Source organism: Ascidiella aspersa, chromosome 6, assembly GCF_963924565.1.
Source record: "Ascidiella aspersa chromosome 6, kaAscAspe10.2, whole genome shotgun sequence".
In the NCBI taxonomy this organism is placed as follows: Eukaryota; Metazoa; Chordata; class Ascidiacea; order Phlebobranchia; family Ascidiidae; genus Ascidiella; species Ascidiella aspersa.
Window position 1 is genome coordinate 29,888,045 of NC_139452.1, and position 24,984 is coordinate 29,913,028.

At 35.7% G+C, this 24,984-nt stretch overlaps 1 protein-coding gene across 1 annotated transcript; it reads right to left on the reverse strand.

Moving 5' to 3' along the window:
• Positions 1 to 4,134: 4,134 nt before the first annotated feature.
• LOC146141197 (uncharacterized) lies at positions 4,135 to 19,779 on the reverse strand. The gene is made up of 13 exons (XM_083392847.1): positions 19,681 to 19,779; positions 18,914 to 19,084; positions 17,501 to 17,719; positions 17,097 to 17,147; positions 15,221 to 15,313; positions 14,293 to 14,463; positions 12,882 to 12,974; positions 11,995 to 12,327; positions 10,942 to 11,267; positions 9,979 to 10,272; positions 8,620 to 8,851; positions 5,866 to 6,372; positions 4,135 to 5,450 (listed from the first exon to the last, which is right to left on the reverse strand). The coding sequence occupies exons 1-13, from the start codon at positions 19,739 to 19,741 to the stop codon at positions 5,212 to 5,214; spliced, it is 2,790 nt and encodes a 929-aa protein (XP_083248973.1). The 5' UTR covers positions 19,742 to 19,779; the 3' UTR covers positions 4,135 to 5,211.
• Positions 19,780 to 24,984: the final 5,205 nt, after the last annotated feature.

Consider the following 24,984-nt stretch of genomic DNA (forward strand, 5'->3'; position numbering starts at 1 on the left):
CCATTATTATTGGCAGCAAAGTCACACAACAGCCCTTTCCAATGCCTTTCCTCTTTGTTTCAAGAGCTTCTAAGCCAACAAACCAGTTCTAATTGGAAGGTTTGTTGTGATAGCAAGTCATTTTCCATCAGGCAGGAGCCAGGTGTCAGCCAACTGGCTTTTGTTTTTCTTCTTTGAGTCCTTAGCACTGATTTGTTGTGATATTGCCTGCTGAGCCGCGTGGGTATGATTACGCATTTTATTGCGCTTTTAAGAAATAGCAATTCTTAGTCACCTTCCTACTAGCAATGACAGCACAAGCATCATAACATTTGACATACGTTGATCAATTGCTTCCTACAACTAGTGACCCTACTTCTCTATAAATTCTTACAATGCGCCAGGGCGAAATAGTCATACATTGGGCGTCCATGATTTATCTATATTAGCCCATTGGCTGAGAACAATGGTTTCTAACATTTTGGGCGTACGACAACCTACATAAAACATAAATAGTTCGCGCCCCTCCTGCTAGCAGTAATTTAAAGTCAATGAAGTTATTCAGGTCGGCACACAATTTTATTTGGAAAAAACATTGTGTGTAACCTGTCATAATATGCAGACTGACTTTATATATTGAATTAGGGCTGACTGTTGGATGGGTAACTTTTTTTCAGTATACATGTATATACACTTATCTAACCTTTCACTCTAGCTTATTTTGTCGAATACCTAGTTTACATGACTGTAACAATAAAATGAGAATTTGAAAGCCTAGTACTTTGTACGGACGGCAAAGCAGTACATACCAGCACTACAGCGCTAAAGAGTAAAAATATACCCCTTGACAACCTAAATAACCACAAAACCCTTCTAGTTTACTGTAATGACAGGTAAACGAAATTAAAACAAGACACACATCAGTTGTACACAATGTAAGACAAAAACTTTCTTAATTAAATGTACCCCAAACATACACTAAAAATTGTGTTAAGAAGCTTATCAAAGAGCAAACAAATATGCGATTCAACATCATTTGAAATACATCGCGGCAACCTTGAGTTTATAAAACGGCACCCCTGTTGGAAACCACTGGTATAGGACTTGGGGTTGTTGAAAGTCCATATAAAACTAGTTTATTAATTTGCCGTTCCACTTTGAGTATATTTCACGTATTACCTAAAATCATTTATTTTCTCTGTTTAATGAGATATGTAAAGTGGCATTTTAAAACAGAAAATATAAATTTTGTAGAGATACTAATGCCATAATTCCTGCAGTGGTTTATTGTCTCGATCTTGAAATATTTCCTTTATTTAAATACTCTCGCTCTATAAAACTAAGTTGTTATTAGTAAGAACTATGTTGAAGGTATTCGAAACGTTCAAAACGATACCTACTTCTATATAGGCTTTGATATTGATTCCATGTGTAACTACAACCTCCCCCCATTATCCTACTGTAAGATTTGTTCGAAACGTTAAACGTACTTCTGCATGGGCTTCAATATTTATCGTGATATTCAATATTGCGTTATCAAGCGCGGCTATTGTGGAGCTTCCTGGCAATATAAATGACTTCCTAACAGTGGCGTAGCCAGCCGAAAATTTTTTGGAAGGGACAAAAAGTTTGGACTTTTTTGTTTAACTTTTGTCATTGTATTAACTCCTGTAACGAACACAAAAACAATGCTTGCAAACCTTTTCGAGCAGCAACTGACTGAGTTTTTACGCAATACTTAAAACCATTAAAAGAGCAAAAACTGTCTAAAAGTAGTAAAACTACATTAATGTATAGCAAACGTAATATTACCTATATCGTTTGTGACGTAACAACGCATGACAATTAAAGGTGTTGTATGTCTGTGATCGAATGTTATGGTACTGCTCATAAATGCTAAAAAAACAAATTATTAAGAATAAATTTTTGGGGGTGGGGCATGGCCCCTCAGGCATTTGTCTCACAATTCTAACGAGAAACTCTTGCACCGTTTGTTGCGGGTTCGGTACACTGCAAATTAAAAATCCCAATAAATTCAGCAAAGTTTTTATTTTCTATGTCAGATTATCAACACGTGTGTTGTGAAACTCCCTGTAATCATGAACTCATACGATAGCACTTAGTGTTGGTTGTATTGTTAATACTATCAATTCATAGAAAAGCGTATCAATCTTCAAATAGTTCGGATTAATTTGAATCGATTTTTTGTTGTTTTATTATTGTGCGACTTGATTACAGATGACCAGCTGTTTGACTTTAACTGGACTACTAGAATAAAAACAAATTCTTTTCAGGAGATCATACTTCAAAGTTTAAGGGCGCATTGTTGTATCTAGTAAGCCGTATATTGTTTTGATTCGACTATCAATATTGTTGCGTCACACAGAGACTTAATCATTTGTTTAACCGGTTACAACTTGTTGTTGTTGTAAGCCATACAGCCATGCTTGCCTTTTGTTACGTAACAAAACCACGCGTTTGAACGAAAACATGCAGCATGTTTGTATTTGCTTATGCTTGTTGTTTTAGCAGAATATAGCAGAGGCCACAAAACTTTTTTCATAAAGAGCCGGACAACTGTTGGGCCTAACCATCGCGGGTCAAATATAGTTATTTTTGTCGAACTTTATCAACTGGAATGTCGTTAAACGAATGAGGTTTAAATAAATACGATATAAACTGTAGTTAACGTTACTAAATTTGAAACGGTTTAAAATTTGATCAGAATGTAGTTTGAATTGCATCTGACAGCTTTCCAACTGTACTTTATCTTCATGAAGGAAATATACTGCGGCCCGGATTAATTAACTATTTGACCCACAGACCATACTCTGATGACCCCATGTGTTATGGCCTTGCGATTCTATGTCGTTATTTAGCGAAGTGCAAATTTGAATTTTTGTATATTTATGAATAAAGCCGTTATTGTTACGATGTTACGTCACACAAAGCATTAATCTTTTGATGAACGGTTTGCAACTTGTTGTTGTTCTTAGCCATACATGGCTTTTGTTACGTAACAAACACATGTATTTGAACGAAAACACGACCATGTTTCTGTTTGGCCATGCTTGCTGTGTTATGCAGGAGCCACATAACGTTTTACATAAAGGCCCAGATAAGTGTCAAGCCTAACAATTGCGGGCCAAATATATATATTTTTGTCGTCCTTTATCAACTTACTTATCGTGAGTAGCGTTAATATACTTGGTACAGTTTTAAATTTGATCAGAATGTAGTTTGAATTGAATCCAAAAACATTTTAAATATATTTCATCTTTATTAAGGAACATTTTTTTGTCGAACTTCATTAACTTGATTATTGAACGTAGGAAATATAAATAACTACAATAGAAACTATAGTGAACGTTACTAAATTTCGTTCAGATAAAATTTGATCAAAATGTAGTTTGAATGGCATCCGACAGTTTTTCAACTGTACTTTATCTTCATGAAGGAAATATGCTGCGGCCCGGATTAATTAACTCGACAGGCCGGATATGACCCGCAGGTCATACTCTGATGACCCCTGTGTTATGGCCTTGCAATTCAATGTCTTTATTTAGCAACGCAAGTTTGACTTGCTTGATTTTATCAACAAGAGAGGTCACGTACAAAGAGCGACGATTGTGTTCCGTAGATTGCGGTATTGACATCGTAAAAACTTACTTTAATTTTATTTTTACACCTCAATAAAACACTGATTTTTAACGTTTTATAATTACTTCGTAAAGTTTTTGAGTCGAAAGAAATACTAAGCGCAAATTAGTATTGAAACTTGGCCGAAGTAAATATGTTGTCAACCTGTTTTTTTTTTAGTTCTTCTATGCTATTTTTAGCCCTTAATGTGATTTATTTCAATAAGCATTAATCTGTATTTTGTAGAAGCGGTAACGAGACATAATAACTAAGGATTACGCAATAGTAAACCGCTATATTTGACATTAATTCCAACCATGCAAACTACTATATTTTGGCGTCTTTAGTAAATGGCGACCAACTTACACTGGTTTAATATAATAAAATGACCCAAGCATTGTAGCTTCTTTACAGTTTGAGGGCCGCCAGACAATAAGCCTCAAAACACACGAAAAAATACGGCTGTAACCTTGTATGACAAAAGTAAATAGTCCATCTGGATACAGTAGACTTCCGTGTGGTGTTTAAATATAGGCGCTATATATTCGTAACATAACAATACCATAAAGTTACTTCCAATTGCCCTATCTGCAACAATAGCATTGTAGTATTTTACACCTTAAATAACAACATTAAAAAAATACCTTAAATGTACACAAGTTTAATATAGAGTAACGCTATTTGGAGGTTTCATGCTACGAAGTGAACAGAAAGATTTCGTGCAATGTTTAGAAAGAAACGAGCAAAAATAAGTGTGCATAATGTTAAAACGACGCACAATTACGCTTAAAATGGCGACAAAAAGGGAAAAAGGAACAAACATTACACTAGATTGGCGAAAGTTTGAACTAGAATGGAATTAATATCAGCTGCCAATATTAGACCACAATTTTAAATGTTTAAAATTTTCCAATTTCAACATGAACGCCTATGGAAATCTCGTCGGAGTCAAGAATAATATAAATGGTAAAAAACAATAATAAACATCCAATAATAACTAAACATGCTTTGAATACATTACCGGTACACAGAAAAAAAAGCCGAATGTTTAAACAATATGGAGTAAGCATTAATAATACTGTATTTTGTCATCGGCAAAGTTTTCCTCCCAGAATGACGAAATTTACAAAATATAATCGTCGTTATTATCGACAATTGTTTGAAATTTGTTTCTTATAATACAGATTAAAGTAACACAGTTACTTGAAAAATGACGTAACCCATCTCATTATGCTTCTATTGTTAAAACAACTGCAGAATCTGTGCAATATGGTGACTATAGGTTCAAAAAAATAAATATTTAATGCATTTGCCTTTTTATTTTGTTGTAATTGGAATTAAGTAACCAATTTTGAATCATGTATTGCCATAGTGCTTCTAATTTATTGAGAAATGGTAAAAAAACGGTACCTGCAGAGGTTGTGCAATATGGTGATTAGGTTAAAGAATAAAGCTGTAGCCATAGACGTTTGCCTTTTGATGTGTTGCACACTTTTTCTTGACCATATAGAGAGTTTATTTTGTTGTAGTTGACCCCCAATTCACTTACACGTTCTTCGCGCATTTCTCAGTCAAAGAAGACAATCTTCTTCTTCAATTGAAGTGAGTTTCTTCCGTCGTACTCGGTTGCGAGAAACCTGGACTCTTACTCGAGTTAGTGTAGCGTGACGACATAAAGGAAGACTCGAACTTGCTCCCGATCCGAGTCCGGAGGAACCTGGCTCTCGTCAGAGTCCGGACCTCTTTGCTAAGGACCACGTAGATTAGGAAGAGGAAAAATCCCTGAAGTCCGTTGAGAAGTACAGTGATGTACATGAAAGCGACATTGGTACCTGGAATAAAGTTGGCAAGGATTGCAAAAAAGGCTCGAACCTAATTACAATAGAAGAAATTAGTTTTTAGCGTTAATTCCCCCATTTAGTGTGGGCGTTTAAGATTTGACTTTGGTGACCGTTTAGATTTTTTAAGAGGCCGCAACTATTTCACTTAAGACTAACTGCTAATTGTCTGTTGTGCGCGGCATTTTATGGCGTTTACCAGTCGTCCGCCAATTTGTTGACGTTATTTTTCGCTACACGTCGGTATAAGCTTGTTTAAAAACGCCAAAACTTAAACAAAAAGAAACCCAAATCTTAGTTAAAATGCATTAAAGTAGACGGCGGGACTTTCACCACCCAGTAAACAAACAATGTCAAAAATCTTGCTTTCCTCTAGCAAGCTTTAATATTAAAATTCAAGCTTTGTTACCTGCTAGAAATCCAAGGACCCACGGAATCCCAAGCACTGGAAGCAGAAGAAGAGCAGCTTTGAAGGTTGCTTTCACGTGCTCCGCGTTCTCCAATCTCATCTTGTCATCCCCTCCTCCAGAAGAAGAAGACGGCTTGAAGTTCTCCGTCTGCTTGCTCATGTCGAACACGAACTTGGCAACTCGAATCAGGATGAGGATGTTCAGGAGCATTGCTATGGCAACCGGGATCACCACGGCTCCGAGGAGGACCCCTGATGTCGTGCTTAACCAGCACTTGCTGTACTTGGCAACAGAGGACAGTGAGGAGGTTAGAAGAGCCGGATTCGAGTCCATGTACGTGTTGCTGGGCAACCCGGCCGCCGCCGACACCATCACTATGAAAATGGGGATTCCCCATCCGACCGCGACCCGGATGACCTTGACCTTGGGAGAGGCGGCGCCGAGATGCATCGCGCTGTCCATTGTCTTCGTCACAAGAGTGACGCCTTCGAGGAGCATCCAGAATGCTGCGAAGAAACAAAGGTTGGATAATTAAGGCAACACTCTATGGAACCTAGTTCGAACCCCAGCCATAACTAAGTTAAACTGCACTTTAAAAGCGATGGATACATATTAAATAGATCACAATGAATATTATAGGAGTCGGTTAAGGGTGCTTTAATAACTCTTAACTTCTTGTTAAGTTTTCTTTTTGAACTCAACAAGTAGAAGACTAATTTAGGACTAAGTTACGGACATTTTTTTAAAAATAATTATTATTACCAGCAGTAAAAGATACACACACAAATATGTTCAACAGCTGTGATATAGTCTGAAGTTGTTCTTTAGAATCTGCGATGGCTTACGAATAACGCTTATACGCTGTTTGATTTAAATCAGCCGAAAGTTTGGACCGTTCATAAATTGGCAATCTATCGGTATTTTTATAGAGGAAAGGTTTGAGGGATATATTTGAACTAATTAAAATAACATAAACCAAGCATGCTGCTCAACAAGTAAAGAAATTACGGCCATGAAGTGCTCAACAGATCATGCCTGGAAGAATGTGAATCTTTGCAAAACACTGTTAATTGCGTGTGAAAAAATGAACCACTCGGACACAATGGACTAGGGCCACTAGGCATATATATAATTACCGAAAACTATGGCAAATTTTTTATTTTACTCTTTCTTTGCCTCACCTGAAGCTTGCAGAAACAGTTAAATAAGCACTAAAGAAAGTAAAACCAAACTTGTCCGTTGTGTCCCAAAGTTGTTTGTTTTTTCTATTTCTCTAAATATCTTGAAAATTACTATCATCTTTTTAAATAATTACCCCTAAAAATTTCAAAAACAAAATTTGTTTTAGGGAGGAATTGGGGAGAAAAAATAAATTAAAAAGAAGTTATTTATTCGGTCAAAGCAATAAATAGCTTATTTAACTATAATGATTAGTGTTGTAAAAAGTTCATTAGGCCCATAATCCAAGTCTATGTTTGTTCACAGTTACATATTAGTCCATTTCTTCTTCACACTTAGGCCTACAGCCATTGAAGAAATATAAACCAATGCGGAAATTTTAAATAGGTAAATTAATCAATACCTATACTTTAAACGTTCAAACAAAATTAAGTTTCAGACGATAATCGCATCCAAATTACATCGAAGTATTAAATAAAAAAGGTAGAGTACATTGTGTATTTTTTTTTTCTGGGAGGAATTAATAGTATTTGGGCTTGAAAAGGAAGAATTCGAAAAAAACTTTGAGAACCACTTCTCTAACCCTTCAAATTGTACCCAGTGATCGCCGCCCATAACTTTTTATTCGATCACCAGAAGCTAGCAGGAAAAGACGAATAAACATGGCGGTAGAGGGCAAACATGTTAAGTGCCATTTAAAATATATTTAAAATGACTAACAACACCACAACCCTCCAAATGTCTGACATTCCTTAATGACTAATACTTCATAATTTGCTTTACCTCAGGGGTTCTTAAACTTTTTTTACCGCGGACCCCTAAAATTTTATTTTACCTGGCGTGGACCACGATAAGCGAGAATTTTTCATAATGACGTCATAAATTGACGTCACAATACAAATAGACCTCAGAAATCTGCCGATTTCGGTACAAAAAATGTGAAAGTGTAATAGAGCCAACATTCAGTGCAAATCGTTTTAATTTTAATTAAAGTTATTTTAAAAATTTATTATTTTTTAAATGTATACTACTATTTCCATTAAGCCTTCATGAACCCCTAATACTAGTTCACGGACCCCCAAGGGCTCCATGGACCCCAGTTTAAGAACCCCTGCTTTACCTAAAGCTAGCAAGAAGGGGTGGATAAAAACAGCGTTATTGGACAAATATGTTAAGTTCCATTTAAAATATTGTTTATTTCAAATGACTAACAACGCTATAACCTTTTAAATTTCGTTGTTCATTAATGATTAATCACCCATAACAATTAATTAGCAGAAAGAAATGCATAACAAACGCATTATTTGACAAACAAGTTACATTCCCATGTTAAATACATGTTAAAACGTACAACAACGCATCGAATCCTGATGTCCCTAATAAGTGATTACTTATAACCTTTTATTTTCCTCACCAGAAGCTAAAAGTAAGAATTGGATAAAAACAACACTATTTGACAACAAGTTGAATTTCCATGTTAAATACATGTTAACTTCAATATGTTTTCAAATGACTAACTTGAAACAAAAAAGTCTCTTATAGACTAATCACTCATAATCTTGAATTTGCTTTACCAGAAGCTAGCAGGAAGAGGTGAATAAACACGGCATCAGCTTCACAAGCTCTCGTGCTCTGTAGCGCCGCCTCCTGGACAAGATTAAAGATGTGCAGGAGGAGAAGGGACACGATAAGGTTGATCTGGACGAAGGGACGATCGCCTCTGATCTTCCTCCGGACTTCGAGGAAGACGAAGAGCGAAATGAGGAGGAAAAGAACCGAGATCGATTCGGTGATGTAAGAGAGGATCTGGAAGTTAAATGAAGGTAATTTAAATTAGTTAAAGTGTGAATTTAGTATTAAGTAAAATTAAAAGAATATATTTGACAACATTAACTGCGTAATTTACAAATGTAAAAACAAATTGCATTGAAAAGAATCAACAATCTATACTTGTGTGCCTGACTTACAATACACTGCTTAAGTAAACAAAGTTAATATGCTGAGTAAGATCTAAATAATAACGGCTGTTGAAAAGTTGGTTGTGCAAAATGTAGGTAAGCGAAAAAAAATATATACAACGAGGTCTGACTCAAAGTCAAGTAAAATATTTAGATGTTTTACCTGAAAATAAAAAGTATTAAACAAAAAGGCATAAATAAACCATTGAGATTAACAGATATTTAAAAAAAGCGTGAATAATGATCATAAGCCCAACAGAGGTAGGTATCATTTTGAACGTTTCCATTAACGTTCACAAAATGCTACCTACTTCTTTATGGGCTTTGATATTCATTTTACGTCTTTACAATCAATAAAATGATGAACAAAATATTTCGATAAAACAGACGAAAACAAAATAGATTTATTTATGTAGATTTCAAAAAACCCTTTTTTATAATAATGTGAAACTAATGAAAACCTAAAACAATAAAGGAGCCTACATTCAAAACTTAAAATAAAAATACAAAAAAAATCATGATTTAACCCAAAAATTGTTTTTTAAGCTTTTTAACAAAAATAACTATTTTTATGAAAACAAAAAAATAAAAAAAATGATATTTCTTTGCCACTTTACTACAACAGTTAAAAGTCGGAACTCTATATACGGTTCTCTTCATAAATTTAATGGTGAAAATAACGTTCTAAATAGAGCATGTCGCTTTTTACGTCTATTTGGGCCCTTATTTTCACCATTGAAATTAAAAGTCGATTATACAAAACTTGAATTTTAACATAATTCATAGCCATTCCATAACGGAGCGTACAACCACTTTAACCCAATTTTCCTAAAAGCAGAATTCGCGTCAACTACAATTAGGCGCCTTTCTTGAGGAATTAATTCTACCTAACTCGATTTTCCAATTATTTCACATGAAACCTTAATTCGATACACATCGATCGGTAGCCTCGCGTTAATGCAATTACAATCTCACCTGAACTCCGTCGGGAATGGGTACAGATTGTAGCGACAAGAGAACGGCGAATACTGTTGTGTGATTGGATTCGCATTTGTAATCGCCTGTATCGCCACTGATGGCTTTCATTCCCATATCAGAGAATCGATTTGTTATTTTATCGAGGAAAACGCATTTAACTGAGGCTTTCAGCAGTCGAATCTTTTCCCCTTTCTTAGACCTTGTTAGGCTTGTGGTATTCACAGTTTTGTCAGTCAGCTGGATTCTGTAACTGACGGCAGTCGATACTTTATCGCTTTCGTTGCTGTACACCTGTAAATACACATGCCCGATATTATCGTATCAAAAGCGATGCCTGATACCAAGTGGAAGACTTAATCCAAGTCTTGTCTTTTGCACAAAAGATTTAAGTCAAGTCAAGTAATTTCACAGCAGTGACTTAAGCACATTAAAACACTGCTAGGTATGACCGATAATGTCGAGTCGGAGCCGATAACCGAATGCCAAGAGGTAGTATCGGTACTGGTCCAAAACTGGGTTGGGATCGGTGCCGATCGGAGCCGATAACCGGTGCTAAGTAAAAGTATAGTAAATCGCCCGATACTAAGGGTATGCCGACCCCATATCATATTGAATTGTGTTTTTCATTAATGTTTTGCCATTGTCCAACCCAAAGTTGTAAAGGGTAAATTTTTCAAAAAAGGTAAATTTCTAAAAAATATGACATTTAAAAGTAAAATATAAATAGGCTTCCTAATGCAAAAGTTGATCAATTTTGCTTAAATGAGCATAGCAGTGATGTATTGGTATCATATCTAAACGTTGTACTTTTTGCTCAAAATATCGTTGTCGGAATAAAATATACTGATTATCGCGTTGGTTAATTTTGGTTATTTAGGCACTGTAGTGACGTCATTTGGTACCTCTTTTCACCAAAATATCGTTATCGTTATCGGAATGCAACGTATTGTAAATCTCTACCTGTAAATGTAGCAAAGAGGCTAGAGGTACTTCCTCAGTGGTGAGGTCTTTGTTTTCAGCTTTCTGTGGTGGGAGATACGAATCCAGCAGTTTGCTGCTCAGTTTCGACTGGGCTGCTACAACCTTCACCTTCTTGCCTTCAGATCCGATTGCGAACACTTCGGAGGTGCTGAACGCCACTATGGGTTTGTCGCCTGGGGTATGGGTCAGTTGGGGAATAACTTTGATGTTATCAACCTGACAGTGGTCTGGTATGGGGGTTTTTGTGCATTTTTCAAGGTCTTTGTCAAACTTATCAAAACCGGCTTTTTCTTCTTCAATTGCACCTAAAACGGAACACAAGTTAATTTAGGGCTCACATTCCAGTAAATTAGGTTATAAGGTTTGCTGGTCTAGAATCCTACCATTTAAAACATGTTGTCAAAATTAAAAATGCAAGAAAGAAATAGATATGTAAGCATAAATATAATAACAATTATGCTTGACCCACCCAAATGTTAGCTCGCAACCCCAACCCAAACAGCAACATAAACCCAAATATTGTTTTTTTTGTCAGTAAACAAATGAAAACACAAAAGACAGTTTGCTTTATAAGTAAAGAGATGAAAGACCGCTTGATACTGATAAACAAAAAACTAAATTTAAAACGTTTTAATTTTTTATATAGGTACTAGTTATATCCGATAATATCCGATTGATGCTCGATACCAAGTGGTAGTATCGGAACTTGTCTGGGTGGTATCCGTGCCAATCCAATACCAAATTAATAGATGTCATTTCAAACATAATTAATTAGCAATTCAACGCAGTGCCTTAAAAGGTAAACTTCTCTACATATTTTCGCTTAATCAAAGTTACAAATATAGTTACATATTTTCGCTGTAGTTGTACATTTTCGTTTAACCAATTTATAGCCACCGAGAAAAAAACGTTTAAATTTCATTTTTTCTTGTTCAAAAAGTACAAATTTTCTTTTTTGTGAATTTCTCGTTTAAAAATACTAATGACGTCACAAAGTATCGGACAAGATCGTTGGTATTAGTTATATCTTACTTGCGTATGTTATCGTTGGCTTCTGCGTAGCAATAGTTGCGGGTTCATTGACCTTTATCGTAGTAGTGGGTTCAGTGACCTTTGTAGTTGAAGGTTCAATGAACTTTGTAGTTGCGGGTTCATTGACCTTTGTAGTTGAAGGTTCATTGACCTCTGTCGTGGTCCGAGCAGTGCTTTCAGAAGTCAAGGGAGGCGCAGTAGTACTTGTAGATGTTGTGCTTTGTGCCTCTGTGGTTATTGGGGCTTGAGTTGTGGCCGAACAGTCGGTTGCTGGATATTGTGGCGGGTTGGTTGGATAGGGAACGCAAGTCATTCTAGGGTCCACTATGTGTCCTGCACAAAATCAAGTTTTAACAATGATTTATTGAGTTTTTTGTAATGATAATATTTGTACCATGAACACATGCAAAAAAATGCCACGTCCCCTGTTGCTCCATCAACTGAGCTACATAGGCTACGAGGGTAGCAAGTAAAGAAACTACTATGTCACCGTTGCCTGCTGCATCCTGTTCGTAAAACTAGCCTGTGGTGAGGTTCGAACTCACGACCTCCGGTCATACCGAAACCATTGCTCTACCAACTGATCTACACAGGCTCAGAGGGGAGCAAGTCGAGAAACAACCATAGCACCGTTGCCTGCTGCATCCAGTTCGTAAAACTAGTCTTTGGTGAGGTTCGAACTCACGACCTCGGTCATACCGGGACCGTCGCTCTACGAACTGAGCTACTCAGGCTTAGAGGGGAGCAAGTCGAAAAACAACCATAACACAATTTCCTGCTGCATTCTGTTTCTAACATAGAACTATATACAACTCCTCAACTCGAGTTTCTTCCAATATTTGTTTTTCATATAAAGTTTGTCTTACAATGAACAAGGAGATACTCACCATTCTTGGTGCAGATGCTTAGCTTTGCACAGTCGCTTTGCGGGTAGCTATCTCCTCCACAGTAATCTCGAAGCGCTTCTTTACCTCTCTCGTCTATGACAAAAGACTTCGTTATTAAGCATTTAGTCAGAAAAGCAAACGGTTTTGGCACCATATAAGATTTTCGTTTAAATCTGACGTTTTCGTGCAATTAGTCTGTTGAGTCGCTTAAGTGGCCCTATTTACTGCATCACAGAAAATTATTCATAGACCAACAAATCCCACTATGTCAACGCATTATAATGCAATATTCATTTATTGAGTTAATAAATTAGGCTTTGGTAAAGCATAAGTGTAAATTCAGTATTAAAGGCGCAACAAATGTCTTTATATTTGCTCGACCCGTTGTCCAATGTGCTTTAAGTTTCCTTGTACTGTTGTAGATTGGTTAAATTATTCAACGACTAACAAAATCACAACAGTAATATAAATGCCTATTTTTTTTGCTAATACCGATTCCCTGTGCAATACGTACGACCGTTAATCTGATGTAAATTGCACAGGTTCTGGACTAAATGGTAAATCATAAATTTAATAAATTGTGAGGTGAAAGTATTAAGTACTGGTCCCATATCAGGGTGGTATCGGTGCCGATTCAAAACCAAGTTCACAAAGAAATTTCCGCCATTATTTGTTCCAATGTAGCGATTCTTCCTTAAAAGAAAATTTTTAAACTACAGTAAATTAACAACTGGATGTAACCGAACTAACCTTGACACTAGAGAAAATTTTAGACAAAAATCTTTGCGCTTCTTAAATCGACGAATCTCATTTATTTAACCATAGTAATGACGTCATTAGGTACGGATCGGATCGCGATGCTTTAGTTCAAAATATCGGAATAAAACTGACAAGCAAGACTACTTATTGAACAGTACTACTTAACGCAGAGGTTCTCAACCGGGATGCCGCGGCACTTTAGGGTGCCATTTTTAACGCTCAAGGGTGCCGAGAGATATTTCAAATTCTTCAGGATTCCAATTTTTGCTCTTTTGGTGAGATTCTTAACACAACTTTTTATTTACGATAAAAGTGCCAATATATAATTAAAAAGCTTTTTACAGTTAACCACTCAGCAAACATACGAGCAAGGAAGCCGTCAAGTTTATAATTTCTCTAGGGTGCCGCAAGCCAAGAAAGTTTGCCAAACACTTACGTAAAGTATTGAACAGTACTACCGTACAAAGAGTATTACTTAAGTTTCGGACATCATTAAGAATATTATTAGCCATATATAAAGACGTCGTTCGGTATACTTTAGTCCAAAATATCAGGCGCGGTATCAAAATAAACAAGTATTGAAAAAAAAAGCAATTATTGAACAGCACTACTATAAGAAGAGTAGTACTTCATCAAAAACAACGTTACTTACACAACTTAACACATTGCGGGTTGGTTGGGAACATTGCATGGAACAGACTCGCAACTCTCGCTCCTGGCGTGTCTCTCTGCGCTCTGTATGTCTGGTTTTTCGGGCACCCCTCCGATCCAGAGAGCCAGTAGATCCTCTTGGGGTAAAACCGGTTGCACTTGTCTAGTGAATCTTCGCATTTTAAGAACATAAAGAAAAAAGAGGCCGTTATTAAATAGAGTTTGACTTGAAGGCAATATTTCCTAATACCTAATTAGAAAACGTTGAATCCACGAACTGTAGTGAATACCTGGCTTAAAGTCAGTTTGTTTAAAGCTACGCTGCTGACTCGGGAGTCGGATTTGGGAGCTAGGGCTCGACGGAGTCGGTTTATTTTGCTGGTGACGAACTCGGGACTCAACAAAGCTACCTAAGCCCGAGTTCAGAATCCGATGTGCGCTGTACGAAATTCGAAACTGTTGAGGCCACAAACTAAACTGTAAACATGGAATATCATGTGGTGGAGAAAGTTTAAACCATGTATTGTGGGTGGGCGAGCTATATGACTGTCTTTCAGTGTATTTCTAAATATAAACCAGTAATAAAAGTTTGCATTAAACAACTAAGGCTGGTAAACTGCCATGTACCAATTTGAATACCATTTTAATCAAACATTTAAAAAACGCTCGCCAGTAAGTTCTGCAAGCGAGGAAAATTTAGTTGCGCGCATTTATCTAATCTTATTTTTGTTGCGTAAATTGGCGGGATCCAGGCTGTACAATCGGAACAAGACTCGACAACATAATTCGAGACTAAGCATTTTGTTACCGGTACGGCCTGCGGAAATTATTATACCAAAACTCCGTTGCTGCGACTTGTGCGGTCCAGTTTACTTTTACCACAGCTCTGACCACATAAGCGACAAAGTTGTCCAATAAATATATCCAACCTTTTTGGCAGGAGAAGTAGAGGCTAGGGTTGTTGGGAAATGCACAAACTCGCTTGTCGCAAACTGGCAACGTCTGGACAATCTCAGGTTTCCCTGAAAAAACATTTAACACAAAATATTGCCTGGATTCACTAAAATAATTGTGTTTGACAAAACATAAGTGCTTAAAAAGTACTTTTCAACATTCAATTACCAAACTTTTATTGGCAAAGTTTTCTACTTAATTAAAATTTAATATTCAAAACGTCATGTATTAGAAATATATTCATGCAACCCTTGGTAGCGTTAAGGATAACGTATTTCAATAGTTTAAAACAAATTTAGTGTCGGATTACCAACGATACCACCCTAGTAACGGACGTTTAATCTACCGATACCACAATAGTATCGGACGAGAACCGATACCACAATAGTAACGGACGTTTAATCTACCGATACCACAATAGTATCGGACGAGAACCGATACCACAATAGTATCGGACGAGAACCGATACCACAATAGTATCGGACGAGAACCGATACCACAATAGTAACGGACGTTTAATCTACCGATACCACAATAGTATCGGACGAGAACCGATACCACAATAGTATCGGACGAGAACCGATACCACGTATCGGAAGAGAATGGGTCCCGTACCGATACCTGACATTTTGGAGAGAAAGCACCGCGGCCCGATCCGGTGCCAAGTGACGTCATTACTGCGCCATAAAAAACAAAACAGACCCCAAAAAATGTTTAAAGGTTTTTTTTAAATTAGCCGGCAAACAATTTTGCTACCTGCAGTTAGTAACCTACTATTTTTGTAGTACTTTCAAGGTAGGATTCGCTGATCAAATTATGCCCGAACATCCTATATTAGTTTGGTATCGGATCGGCATAGATACCAACATAACTGCTTACTGTCGTGTACCGGTCGTAAACCCGATATTTACATCTCCAGTTGGAAGAAAACATTTTTTTTCCTGTTGCAGCAAATAGGAACTAACCAGGTTTAAAACATTTAATTTTGCCACCGCTAGGTCTTATAAAAATACCTTTTTTTGTATAGAAAGTGCAACTCTTTAATAACACGGCTTAAATTTATAATTTATCCTACTATATTTACCTAAACCTTCTTGTTGCACATTTCCTTCAACGCATAGCTTCGGATCTGTGAAAAAATCTGGTTAGAACTGCATACAGTTATAACTATTACAGGCATAATCGGGTGCTTGACATTTTACATGATTGTTATGCCTGAAACTATGAAAATGGTCGGTGAACGCTTGATACAGCAATTGGGATTTGTTGAATGTTTTAGACAAATAAAGCGTAACAAAATTTGTATATTGGGCGAGAAATTATGTTACTATTAAGATGACATAGAAACCAAAGAAATTGGGTTGAAAGCTTTTTATTTTTGACCTATTTTTATGGATCAAGCAACAATATAACACGAGGTTTTTAAAATACGATTTTTCTATTAAAGCGTGCCAAGATAATGTAATCATTTAAAAGGTGTAACATGACGAAAATTCGGTGTTGACACTTGTTTGCAGCATTACACCTTCATTAATAATATATAAGAAAGCGAAACGCTTAAGAATTGACTTCTTGTATTTCTCTTTAACCGCTATCTTGATACCCTAAAACAAACAATAAAGGTGTGTTTTAGGGTATCAACCAAAGTTAGGTTGAATATTTCTATACGGGCTTTGATATTTGTTCTACGTCTTACTAGAACCTCCAGCCATTATGCTAAGATTTATTTTAAATAAACCTTTAAAATGTGCCTATGCTCCTAGCTTTGGTGTTCCTTCTATAAGCAAACATAATTTCCAACAACTATTGCTATTAAAAAAATAATTGCGTTCATCTTATGTTTTATCGTACCTTGGTATTGCAGGTTTACCATATCTTTTCCCAGCTGTTTGCAAAAGCCGCCTAAAAGAAAATATAAGAACTTATATTCTGTTTAAAATCATTTTTGGCAAAACTTGTGACTTAAAGCAGCGATTTCGATAAATGATTTGTTTATTTTTATTGGTGCGTTTTAGTCATAAATCCAACGCAGCGATTCTCAAGTCACTTTGTGCTAAAGACTTAATTCAAATAAGTCAAGTGATTTGTCCAAATACTTAAGTAAATTTAAGACATATGTCCAAAATACGTTAGTCATTTGCCCAAATGACTTAGGCCAAGTCAAGTTTTTTTTGCAAACAATGACTTAAGTGTCATTGACGTCATTGCAATACTTTGGTACAAACAGTAATTATATAAACCTATACTGCCCTTACTTTGGTTTCTAATGTATTTAAACTCGCAGATGTGGTATTTATTGTCGGTGCAGTGTTCATTCGTCCAACTGGTTGAGCAACTTCCAGACGACCTGTTGGCAGCGTGAAGTCCGTAGCACCTCTTCGTTTCGTCCCGGGGAAGATTTAGCTGGCCCAAGAACGTCTTGTTTACCAGGGTCCCGTCAGTCCAGGTGAAATTTTTGTGGTCGAGCTTTAAACCTGTAGACATAGCCGCAAAAAGTAAAACACTTATACGCATTCGCTGGACACAACAGCTGTATACTATTTTCGTTTAGCTAAAAGTCATAGGTCAAGTAAAACGACATGTGCAGAAAAACGCAGGGGCAGGCGCTAATTCCGTAAAAGCGTAACAAAAAACAAAAAAATATTTTTTGTATTATTAATGCGAATATTGACGATAAAAAATAACAAATTTTCCCACCCCTAGGGGTGACTCCCCCGCCGGTATAGCTAGCAGTTGTATCCATTTTGTTATGTTTTAGTGACCCTTATACAACTGTGATTAGCATTTCTCACGTACTACAGTCTATAAATAGCGGCACATTGAACAATAGTACACAACAGTCTATTCAAGTAAAATGTTTTCAAATTCCTGTAAAAGCTTGAAACGTGCAGAAATAGCAACAAGAACTAGCACACTTTTATGTAATTTCGTTAGTAATTTTATAGTAAAAAGGTAGGCTACTACCCGGAATCACTAACAAACAACACGAAAAAGACCCGTTATTATGCATTTACCCAAATAGAAAGTTCAAACTAATCAAAGTAAATCAACTTTTTGCATTTATGCACTCGGAAATAACATAAAATATCAAAGTCGCCACCACCAATTTGCAAAATTAACCCTGCGGTAGCATAACTCAAAGGTAAAGAATTATATATCTACTAAAACCTTGTATTGCTTTTAATTTATTTAAAGGTTTTATACCACTCTTTGATTTTAAACAATTAAACATTGCATCTTATATCATTGCCAAACATACCCTCAATAAAATTTGAAGGAGTAAATACCTATACATTAAAGGCCACTAAAAGTGTCATAAAAACGCACTTTATTGAACAATAATAAAGTTGATAAAATTCTACATAGTTTTTTTTATCCGGACCGTGATCGCAAGACATTACAGTTATTGGGCCCTTTATGAACAAATTTGCCAATCTGTGGCCTAGTTTATAAAAATCGATAAAAAAATAAGTATTTATTTCAACAGAAAATGATTTAATGGCTAATTAGGTGTCAGGCCTATCATAGCAATTTTACAATAATTTTATGATTTTAAAAGCTCACAATATTAAAAGTGATACAATGTTGATCACAATCATATGATAAATCACAAAAAAAATTATTAAAATATAACTATATTTATACAAGCATAATGTTTGATATCGCACCTATCCATTCAAAAATGCCACCAATTGAGAGTGTAAAGTTCAAGAGGAGACGGTTAGTGGTGTCGTCTTGAAGAACTGCCAGCCTTCCATTATTGGAAGAACAATGTTCATGTGATTCCTCGAAAGTTGATTGGATGCTTGAAATCGCGAACATTTTGTATTCGATACCATCTGGAAGATGAAACATAGGACTTGGGACTTTTTCATGGTAGGAGTATCAAAGTATTGAGGCAGTTAACCTTTTGCATGTTTCGGTTATCTCTTTATTTATTTATTTTTAACATCACTTCGTTTGTACTACGTCGTCTAACTGTAGCCTCCAGAAAACTTTTTTTTATATATGCTTGCACTTACCATTATCGGTTTGCGCAAATAAAACACAATTTTGACCTTGATGAAGCATTTTACTCTTTATAAGAACAGTAAGCTACTCATGGCTTAAATTAGGTTCCAATTAAGAAAAAAATGGTAAAAAAGTAGAAGTTCATTTTACACAAAGAATAACTTTAAACACTAAATACTTCTGGTTACTGAAAAGCTTTATTACAAAGCCTACTAATCAAAAAATAAAAATACTTTTAATTCGTATATTTTGTTATAATGGGATATGTTTAATTCTCTATAATATTAGGGAAATATTCGATTATTTAGGTAAACTTATTGGTCTGCAAATTAAATAATAGTTGCGCCCCTGCAGCCTAGTGTTGGACTATTACTGATACTACAAACTGGTATTCGGTATCAGTTAAGTTATAATACCACCTTACCAGCAGCTTTTGTGCTGCATACAAGCGTAGCAAAGATTCCAAATACGGCAGACCACCACATTTTGGAGTCACAGTTCCAACAACATTAAACTACAATCGTTTTAGGTCAAGTTACTTGAGGTTAGTCTGTAATACAAAGCAGAAATTGTAAATAACAACCCCTCAAATGCTTTTAATTAACACAAAAACAACAGGTCTTTAAACACCTAAACTCTATCGCAAACAATATTATAAGTTACGAAATACATTTTAGTCGTGATTAATTGGAATAACATTAAAGCATAAAGTTTTCAAGCACAATTAATTAACAAAATGGAATAGCATAAGTCATTCCTAACTTATAATCATATAAATCATAAAATGACCGTTTAAGAATCTGTATAACCTGTTTGATTTTATATTTAAATGTTTTCCAACAAACAAGGACTTTGATAAATCTAAAAAGAGACGTAAAATGAATTTTAAAGCCCATACTAAAAAGTGATAGCAGTTTGTGAGAGTTTCGAATTAAGATTGATTTATTTAGAATGAAACATTCAAAATGCGACATACTTCTGTATGGGCTTTGATATTCATTACAGTCTAACCACAACCTCCAGTCATTATACTCTAAAATTCAAATTACTTTGGTACACAACCAGTCTAAACTGCCCAGGCTATAAAACTGTCTCGGTCGTGAAATTTCAATCTATTTATAAGCGGCTGAACCGTCAGCTACCATCCCTTCCGCCCTACTGTCTACTGTGGTGCAATCATAGACAATATCAGCTTTTTGTTTAAAAAAGACTATACCTAAAAGGGACAAAAAATAAGGAAAAAAGAAATATTTAAATGTTTTAAGTAATTATGAGAAAGTACGCTTCCGAAAAAAAAGGAACTTGGGCAAAATTTTCAGGATTTAAAAATTCAAAAACAAGCAAAAACACGTAATAGCTGTAAAGTCGAAAATGAGGAATAAAATTACAATGATTTATAGAAGCCAAAATAAATTTTGCTGACAAAAAAATCACTTTTTGCAAAATAAATCAAGATTAAAAAAAACACAACAAACGAATGATTATGCAAAATAGCTACAAGAGTAGAAAGCGCACAAAAAGGGCAAATTTTTAACGACGGACTTGGGTTTAAAACAACGGGAGAAAATGTGCTGCCTAAAACATTCAATTTAAACAGAAAATCAGGATGTTTTGAAAAAACGGTTACACAGCGGATAGCCAGTAAGAGTCTAAAATAATGTAATTATACGAGTCAAAATCCTTTACCCTGCACATGTAACCGCTCCACTGGCGCTAATGCGAAAGGTGGGATAAATAATTCAAGGAGCTGTTCGAAAGGGATTAATTGAATTACGCCGCAGTGAAGCCCCTGTCTTTTAGTCGGGCAATTGCCGAGCGCGATGCAGGTTCGATCTTCCATTGTTCTTCGACGCGATCTAATTGTTTCGCACAGGTAACAATCAAACCAAGGCACTTGGCGAGAAAACTGAGTTGTAGGAACGAAATTGGCGGAAAATGTTTAGTTTTAATTAAATCCTTTCGCACAGAATTTCTCAACCTAATCAGCATTTTGCGCGATTATCTTTCGATAAAACTTTTTTATGCAAAACAAATCTTTACTATTTTTGATTTTAAAATTTCTAAACTTCCTAGTGGGATAGAAATTGGCGGAAATTACTTAATTCTTATAAATCCTTAGCAAAGTGTTTCCCCACCTCTTTCGCGGCGGTCTAATATAAAGCATTAGTGGAATAGCGGGGCTTAGTCGGCCTAAATGTTTTTGCTGGACCATATTACCTTAAAGAAATGATTTAAGACAAATGAATCAAGCTGAGTGAACTTAAAGCGAAATTACGTCAAATCAATTAAATTATTAACTCGATTTTCACACGTCGATGCAAGCTCGAAATAACGAACTAGGAATGATTTCCCGAAAACTGAGCAACACTATCGCGATCCAAATCAACGCCAATTGACGTCATTACTTTCGGAAAATAGGCAAACTGGATCAAATTAAAATTTGCAAACGTAAAAGTTCTAGGTACACTAATATGCATGAATCTGTTCTGTAAATTGAAAATTAACGCCAAAGAATTGGTCAAAATCTAGTCATCTTAATTTAAACGCCTCGATTTACACTTGCATTATTATCAGTTAATGTTCTAATCGTACCGTTATTTGTAAGATGTCATTTTAGTCGGCCTATTGAGCTTTGACATTCAATTATAGTTTCTAGATTGGAAAGCGGAACAATTGCTTTTAACGTTGGGTTACCTTAACTCAGCGTTTCGCAAACTTTTTTGGCGTGCGGCACCCACCAGAAATTATAAATAGTTCGCGGCACCCTTGCTTGTATTTTTGCTGAGTGGTTAACTGTAACGTTACAAAAAACGAAATTGAAACATCAGATTGACTGTTCAACAAGGTTGATAAAAACCTTTTTTTTTTATTTTTGGCACTTTTATCGTACACAAAAAATTGTATCAAGAAGCTTACCAAAAGAGCAAAAATTGGAATCCTAAAGAATTTGGAATATCTCTCGGCACCCTTGAGCGTTAAAAATGACACCCAAGAGTGCCGCGACACCCCGGTTGAGAACCCCTGTCTTAACTTGTTAATGTTTTGTATTTTATAAACAAACACCCCTTTTAAAGTGCAAAACAAGTACCAATACTAACACTTGACATTTATAATCGTAGCGCAATCGATACTATCGGAAAACCATTGTTCTTCGGCGCGACCCATTGTTACGCACGTTCTACAAAGGCGGAACTCGCGATCACTTACGCGCGCCACGTTTTTCGCGTTCTGCGCACAAACGCACTACGCAAGTCACGCTTCTCGTTTTTCTTACAAAACACGCGCTTCCGGTCATCCCATCGAAAGTGTGACGTCATCGTTCAGTGATATCACGCACTAAAAGCGATCGGTATTTTTACTTTGGGGGTGGGTGGTTTTTTTGTAATGGAGACAAGATTTTAGATGAGTGTAGAAAAACTTAAAAAAAGTGTTAATAAAAAAAACGTCTTGGTTATTGTAACTAGATCTTTGATATTTGTCACACTTTTTTGTTAAATTACCCCGTGTTTGCTGTATAATGAACTTAAAAAACATAAAAACCGACAATAATAAACTTGAAGGTACTTTATGAGGCTAAAAATATTTGTGTCAGTTAAATCAAAGTTTGATATATTGTTAAGTCTCCTTTAATAATGTTCACTTTTTTGTTTTTTTAACATTTTTACTAGAGCCACGGAGACTGTGGTTGCATTTGGCTGCTCTACGCTTATTATCATTTAATTGATTAGCTTTAATCACCACACATTTTAAATTTGCACCACAATGTTGCTGCAGCATCGTACGATTAAATAATGACCTCTGTTAAAATTCCCTTCATTAGTTAGGGCCTGTTTGAATCTAGTTAATCAAGGCGAACCCCACTATTATGTTCAACTAGTAATTAGTTTTAACTTATATTGCCTCGGCTTGTGAAAACGACAAGTTATTTATCATAATTATGTTGTAATTAGCTCCCCAGCACTCTGTTAAACTTGTATTCCATCGTACACGACACGCTTGACATTTGCCTAACTTTTTCAAACATTTGGGTTTTCTCACTGTTATATTTTCTGTTAACTAAAACTCACATCCTGTTAAAAATAGTTTAGAATACAATTTTTTACCAGATTTACCCATAAAAATACAATAAACAACCCTCCATAACCCTGCTCGTACTTACAATTATACTTCAAATCCGCAAAAGTATAAAAATCTGCACATTTATCAAACAACGCTCTACAAAATTCTAAACAAAGCGATTTTTTTCTGATTTACTACTTTTAGAAAATATGACTCATCGAAACGTTAAAGATTTCGAAACCTAAATATACTCTTCGTCAGGTTTATTTTTAAGGTTTGGTTTGGGTGACCACTGAGTAGTTTTAAAAGACCGCAAGTGTTTCATTTAAATACCAAAAAGTTGCAAGTCCAAAATTTGGGAAACCGCTGGAGAAATTTGGGGACCGTTTCGGTCCCCCAAAACACCTTAAAAAAACACTGCTCTTCGTTTTCCTAAATGTGAACTTGTTACATAGTAAATAAATGGTGGTAGATTTACTCTGCAATAAAGAAATTTGTGAAAAGAAAACCTATTTAGATAGCGAAACCTTCCCCTTAGAACGCGTAAGTGCAAAGACAAAAAAGTTTATTGTATTGTATACTAAACAACGATCAAGTTTAAAACAGTGGCTCACACTGAAGAAAACTAAGAAAAATTCGCGCCAAACTTTCTACGAAGCTGCAAATTTATAACTTTACAATTGTCCTCAATGTTTGCTAAGACACTAAGCAAACACTTTTCCGAAACCCTAGAGAAGGTAAAGCTAGGAAATATCCACTCAAAGAATAATCATAACAAAATAGAAACTGCTCAGCAAGCGAAACCTTCCTCTCAAAACCAATAAAGGTTTAAGAACATTCCTTTGGAGAAATCGCGCGAAAGTACATAAATGGTTTTTAATGTTTTAAACATGACAATATAGACAAATGCTTTGTACGTAAAACTAGTAAATATCACTTATAATTATAATCAATTGTTCTCCCAAACCATCAGGATTGATTTTCTCACGTAACTGCGAAATGGTCCATTGACGCTTCAACAATGGCAATTTAGGAAAATAGTACCAGGGTGGCCAGATGCTTGGTTTAGGATTAGGACAAATAATAATTTAGCATGCACCTAGTGCGAGACTAATGGAAATCAATGGAGGTAACTGTTCTTAGTGAGCTGCCAAAATTCCTTACAATTTTACAAAACGATTAGTCGTTAACAGCAGTGCAACAATAAAGCTTTCTGAAAATTCGATTTTCTTTTGCCAAAACCGCAACAGTACAATTTTATTACCGGAATTCTGTAGATGTTTTGGAAAAGGTCACGTACGTACAGTGTTAAGATATCACTAAAAGGTAGAAATACTTTGCCTGTAACCTATTGTAAACCTAGCACAAATTTTATTGTAAGTTGGCCTAAATTTCAATTTGAGCGCCCTATACTACACCTGACGCTTTTGTGCTGTACATTACTGTAAAAATACGCATCAAATCGCGAACAATTTTTGGATTTTCGTGGTTAAAGTGGGCATAAATAAAGTTTGTAGGCCTCGTGAGCCCGTGGTTTTACTTTATTCAATGTTCGAAATAAATTCGGCCAAATTAGGAAAACTTACTGTTCTAATGATTTCAGACACAGCAGGTAAATTCACGAGTACAACCCTATCATTGTTTGATAAAGATTAAATTTTAAGAATAA